General features: G+C 29.4%; 1 protein-coding gene across 1 annotated transcript; it reads right to left on the reverse strand.

Annotated features, from left to right (window-relative positions):
• Positions 1 to 3,837: 3,837 nt before the first annotated feature.
• LOC107016769 lies at positions 3,838 to 4,689 on the reverse strand. The gene is made up of 3 exons (XM_015217131.1): positions 4,495 to 4,689; positions 4,220 to 4,396; positions 3,838 to 4,095 (listed from the first exon to the last, which is right to left on the reverse strand). Exons 1-3 carry the CDS (start codon positions 4,687 to 4,689, stop codon positions 3,838 to 3,840), a joined length of 630 nt encoding a protein of 209 aa, XP_015072617.1.
• Between the last annotated feature and the right edge of the window lie 2,133 nt (positions 4,690 to 6,822).

Genomic DNA, 6,822 nt, shown 5'->3' on the forward strand with positions numbered 1-6,822 from the left:
GTAATTTCTCTAGCACAAGGATAGCTCTACACTCATTAAGAGTGCGCTATTAGTTATATCTTTTTTTTTGTAAGAGATAGATATAGATGTATATGCGCCCACACATATGAATGTGGGTTCACCTCTGAGAACAAGATAAAGTTACTTCTTGAGTGAAAATCCTTAGTTCAAGTTCCAGGCTTTGATACGGCATATAAAAGAATAAATGTTTATGCTAATAAAGAAATTAATATATATACATACCAGGATTTCGAACGAGCATATTTGAGGCAGAAAACAAAATCAATGTCCCTTTGCCCTATCTTACGCTACTGTAACTTTTGTGATTGAATCGAGTGGAGGTAGTAACCCTAATGATCATACAAGGACCAATTTATAGTATTTCACGGAAAATGTTATTATTTTTGTTGCGCAACATGTAATTTAATGAAATGGTGAATCTATTTAATTATTAAAATAAAATAAAACTTATTTATGATATGTAATTATCATATTAGTAATATTTATAGTGAATGCTAAAAATAATTATTATTTATAGCTAATCTTTTTATTTCAAAGAAAAATGGTAAATACACATGACTATCTACAATTTGGTTGTAACATTAGGGATTTCTTGGCTAATCTTCATTTGCTCTTTTAAATCGCGACTCATCCAAAAGAGGATAAATATTTGGTAGTTTTTAATTAGTTTTCCTTGTTTAAGTGCATTTGTTTCATTAATTTTTCTTCTATTTTAATATTAGGCATTGTTAGGGACGGTAATTGAGCAAATTGGATCAATTTTAGGTCAATTATAATGGGTAAAGACAACAAACGATTAATGATCCAATCCGGACTGAATTTGATTGGATATGAATTAAGCCAAAACTGGGCAGATAATGAGTCAAGAGACAACTCAACTCAATTTTTGCTAAGAGTACTTATTCTATTAGTTCCTTAAAATACTTTAGTACACAATAACCTTATTGATAAAAATATTTTATGAGTATGTATAAAAAAATCATACTACTACAAAACCTCTAACTTTTTCATGGTCTGCTAATAAAATGGTAATTAAACAAGTGAAATTTAAACGCCTTACAATGTACAAAGACATTTATACTGAGGAATTTAAATTTTATTTATAAACACCAAAAAAATCTTATATATATCATATAAATTTGTTGTCAAGAAAATTCAATTGAATGTACCTTTGCTCCTTCTAGATTCGCACTTACATAAAAATAGTTAAAATGTACAAATTCTGTGTCTATAATACTGAACAAATGATATCTCTTGGTATTTTCTGTATCTCTCATACATCAAAATGAAGATTTTCTATAATTAAAAAAGTCATAACATCAGAAAATTGAATTTATAACTGGCCTACACAATCAAATTGAACTATTTTAAAGTATTAAATATCACATGCAAAAAAAATTAAGTGGATTAAATTGGACAGATCAAAGTAAATTTTCAGTAACTAAATATACGTGCCAATTTCTATAAATAAATAATCACATTAATTTTTACATTCTTTTTCCCTTAATTTATGTGATATTTACTCTTTTTTAGGTTGTTTGGAAACGAAAGTTTTTTCATAGTCCTATATTAATTGTTCACTTTTTATAGAAAATTCTTCCAATCATTTTGATCTCATTTATCCTTATAATTATTCCTTTTTTATTTTTGTTAATGTAATCAAGTTTGTAAACCTTCAGAAAAAGATTCTTAAAGTCCAAATTAATGAAATTTATCATTTTCATTTATGATTTTTTGTAATGAGAGAAACAAATAACTAATATAAAACAAAAAAGACATATTTTCACTCAAAATTTTAATAAAATAATTTATAATCACATTAATATCTAAGATTTCTATTATGATGCTCCAAAATAAACATCAACACAAGAACCCCAAATTGAATGATGCTTCTTCGAGTTTGTTCTGCACAGATGAGGACGAACAATGTCCGACATAAGTACTTCTCGATCTAACTTGGACTAATCCCTAAACAGGAAAGAAATTCCTACTAGCCAAAAAGTAAGTTTCCACTCAATGTTTGAAGCTCCCTAAGAGAATTCAACACACAACATAACTTTGAAATAAACAATTAAAGTCTCAAATCATACATCATTTAAGAATAAGCATGAATTTAAAAATCATCTCTGTTACCAAACAGAGTATTCAAAACATTCACAATTCTATGTTTCCAAGAAGATCAAAATCTTTTGAGTACCTCAAAGAAAAGGCAAAACACAGCCTTACTACTCCATCAACCAAAGGTCTCCTTTCTGTTTGTACTTACGTTATAAAAGATAGTCAATTAGATGAAACAAAAAAAGGGCATCTAAGATAGAATGCTCAAAAGTAATATTGTTGTATGTTATTGAGCTTGTTTTTTTTGTTCGCTTTATTATAACCAAGAAGTCCTCGAGGGTGAATAGTGCAAGATTCATAACTCAGTGGATGATAGACCCGCCCCTTTACTCTTCTCCACTTATATACCAGACTTTTTGTCTGTGGTAGGGTTCGATTGAACTTGTATATATATGATTATATGGAAGTTGCATAAAGGAATGGGATATGTACTGACTGTATAGGAAAAAGACTGATTTATCAGGAAGGCTTCTAAGTACATCGCTGAGGTAAAAGTTGTTTTTTCCCATTTGGAAGCATAACATCAAATGACTACTACAACAAGAACACAATATGTAAGGAATCTCGAAACTGTCTGGTTAGAGTACACACTACCTAGTTTACTTGTGTACTAAAAAAGAGATTGTTTTCGAAAGACCAACAGCTCAAGTCTATCAAATCCAAGTAAATTTAGTGTTGTTTTAGCTATCCAAAACTTAGAAACTTATTATTCCTATTTCAACCTAGTGAAAATCCTAATTCCGCCACTACTGAAACACATCCATAATAGACCTACACCTACAAACACACCATGTCCTTGAATAACATTAAACGCATCAAGTTTTGAGCAAACCCCACTTTAATTTCATCATATTTAAGCATACCCAAAAAAAATGCAATCTTGATATCAAAATTCTATAGAACAAGAACCATAAAAGCAGAGAGTTTGTGTTAACAGAGAAGAAGAAGAACTTGAGAGCGGATGAATGTGAAGCACTTTGCTCTCTTTTTCTTCTCAAATGGAGGTGTTGGAAGAAACTGAAGAGACAAGCTTTTAAAAAAAATTATTTTGTATTAGGATGAAAGTTAAAATATACTATTATAGTTTCAGTTTTGAAGTTAACAATTTATTTTGTAAAGAATGTTGAAAGTATTTTTATTTATGTGAATTTTAGCAATTTTTGAAAATTTTGAAAATATATTTAATCTCTTTTTCAATCACCGTGTAATTATAAAAAAAATTAAAAAAATAAACTAAAGTCGAAACTGAAAAATCGAAATTTATATGATTTGATATAGTTATTAGAACTAATAAAATGAAATAGTTTGTTTAGGTTTTTCTAATTAAAAATTAAATCAAATTAGCCCGTGACAGTTCCAACTTCCAAAGCCATGTCTTATTTCAGAGATGAATTAATAACAAGAATGTCATGCAAAATCTTTGTTATTTCTGCAACACACAGCATAATTTCAAAACAAACAACCAATGTCTTAAATCAATAACAAGCATGAAATATAAAAGCATCTTTGTTACATAACTGAGTATTCAAAACATTCATCCAGGTTCACAATTCTATGATTCCAAGCAGATAAAATCTTTATAGTACATTAAAGCAAAGGAAAAACACAGCCTTTCTACTCCATCAACCAAACGTCTCGTTTCTATTTGCACTTCCAAAATATTTTAGCAAAAGATTAAGAAGGACTGTGATAACGATACTAATCAACAAGATACACGACTTCTGCTTTAGATGATGCCCGTTGAAACTTTGTTATCTCCGCGAGTACGTTGAGAGAATTGTTACTTTCCATTTGACGAGGCTTGATTACCATTTTCACCAATGCTGGAGACTTTGCCAATAAATCCTTGATAAGCTGAATTTCAACCTCATCTAATAGTACATCATAAAACTTAACTTTCCTCAAATGATTAAATGTGATATCCGAAAAGCTAGCAGGAATCTCATCAACAACCTCCTGGGGCACACATTCGAAATAATCTCTATCACTAAGGATACATTCCTTAGAAAATCAAGAAAAAAACCATCAACTCATTAAATACGAATATAAAAACATGGAAAAGGTAGAGAGAAAAATAAACCTTAGTAACAATCTTAATTAAAATTTCTTCCAAATATGGAGAGCTCCGTATTATGAAAAGAGCAAACGAAAGCTCAAAAAACTCAACAAGAGTAATCCAAGACATGAATAGGCGTTTCAGACAGTTAAGAGCTGATGGAAGCTTTGTTGGTATAACTTTAAATGATCCATTATCGACCTACGAATAAAATTCCAAAAATCAGGATGACTGAAATTCAAAAAAAAAAAAACACACATGAAAATTCATCACCATAAAGTAAAATTAAGGAACATTACCTCAAAAAGATCCCAGCTGAAACACTCGAGAGCAGGAATAGACGAAAAAATATTGACAAAATCATCTTGGTCCTCTAGAACTAATTCTCTAGGCGCATACAGAACATTGGAAAGAACAGGGACATTTTCAAGATGTATCAATTGTATATTGCCATGAAAGACAAATAACCTTAGCTTTGAAGCATTAATACTCATGGAGTACAGATTGTCTATGTCTTTTAGCACCAAATCCTCAAGCAACGGGCAATTAGAGATCAAACTTTAAAACGTATCAGAAGATAACGTGACATATGCTAATCAACTTATTAAATCCCTGAAAGAAACATGGAAGTTGTATTTCACATTCCACGAAATACAAATGCCTCAATGCTGAACAATAAAAAAAAGTTGGGCAACCTGTATGGAGGATAAATAAATGGAAGTTTAAGGACAACATGTTGAATGTGATCAGTGTCGAGGGAAATAATCAGACGATCAACATTAGGACATACTATTAGACTAATAATATTGAGGGTGGCCTTCAATATTATTCCTCTATGAAACTTAGGAAACTATCAAGAATCGGAATAAATCCAATGGTAGGGAATGTCAAGTCCTCGGGTGTTTTCCACACTATTTGATCAAACTTCACATGTGGAATTCTCCAGCAAATATATTGTCAGTCCTTTGAAAGTGTACTAACTCTTACAACATCTCGAAAAGACAACCAACTTAGAATGTCATCAACTCAATGAATGTTAAGGTTGTTAAGTCAATCAGCAGAAGGTAAACTAAGACTTTGTTCTCCTAGAGGCATGATAATCTGTTGAAAATAAACAAACGTAAAGGTAAGGTCAATGTACACGCAACACAAACAACAAACAAACATGTCATAACTCTAAGATTAAAAGAAAAGGTGCATAATAGGAGGCAAATGTAACCTTTTTATGTTTAAAAAATGCAAAAGAAATTATTAGTAGCTGACATTTGCATTGATTTCTTTAATCTGCAACTGTTGATGTAAATTTGTTTGGATTAGGTTAAATAAAACACATATAAAGTATTTTTGTAAAGAATTTGAAAAAAACTTAGACGTTTAAATTAGTGATGTTATACTTATTGTACTAGAATTTTATAGTATTGAGTGTTTAAATCAAAATACTATAGGAATGGCATGTGTTTGTTGTAACATTATAAATGAATAGATAATACTTGACACTTCCTTTAGCACTATATGTGTCATTTGGTAGTATATATAAAAATAGTTTGTATGAAATTTTAGTACAATGTATAACAGTAAATTTAACTCTGGTACAACTAATACTAGTATTACAATTAACCTCTTTTGGGATATATGACTCCAAACATTTGTTCTACAAGAAGCATAAAATATTAATTTAGTGAACTACACACTTAATTTCAATATTTTTGTGAAACATAATAAAAAAATACATCCTGAAATTTTAATTCATGTATATGCTATTAATAAGAACACCATAATCACGAGAAATGTTTTTATTTTGTTAATTCAAATATTAATATCCAAACCCATAATTAAACCTAAAACCAACAAGACTTGAATGATAAATCAGATTCCTATAAATTAAAAAAAAGATATTGATAGTTGAAAAAAGTGATATTCATTATTCAAGACTAAGCCATAAGTCCATACGCCTTTAACCTATGTCTTCTCAAGAAAACATAATTAGAATTACACGAGTATTTTATTTTTTCTTAATAGTTTAATTTTTTTAAAAAAAAACTACAAATCTTCGGAGGAAACAAGAAATAACTTAATTTGGTTGGTACCATTACACAATGAATCTAGGTACAGCCATCATCAGGATATACTATTGTTCTTTTTTGAAAAAAAAATTACTTTAGTTATTATTGTTTTAATTAGGCTTCTTCAGAGGGTGGCTCTATGCTTTTAAAGATGAGGCATATGCCTTAGGCTACAAAGAATTGAAAGGCCTAATGTTTTAGTATTAATAAAATTATCGTAAGCTTTTTGTAGCCAAAAAAAGAATGTTTTAATTTGTATGTAACTCGTTTATATGGATCAATTTTAAATTTAACTTCCACATGATATGTTTAAGACCACAAGATAAAAAAAATTTGTATAAATATATCTTTAGTTTAATATCATAAAAATAAAACTATTTTTATGAAAAAGAAAGAAATAACTTGAATCTCAAATAAAAATAAAAAATAATTAAGAGTCGTCCTCCAACTTACTTTTAGCGTTAGGAGACTATCTAGCTTGAGCCGTCACTGATGTTTTTTTTTTATCAATTATGTGTACTAACTGTTTAAGGAAGCTTGACGACTGATGGGACACATCGAAGG

The sequence above is a fragment of the Solanum pennellii genome, chromosome 4 (genome assembly GCF_001406875.1).
Source record: "Solanum pennellii chromosome 4, SPENNV200".
NCBI classification, from domain to species: domain Eukaryota; kingdom Viridiplantae; phylum Streptophyta; class Magnoliopsida; order Solanales; family Solanaceae; genus Solanum; species Solanum pennellii.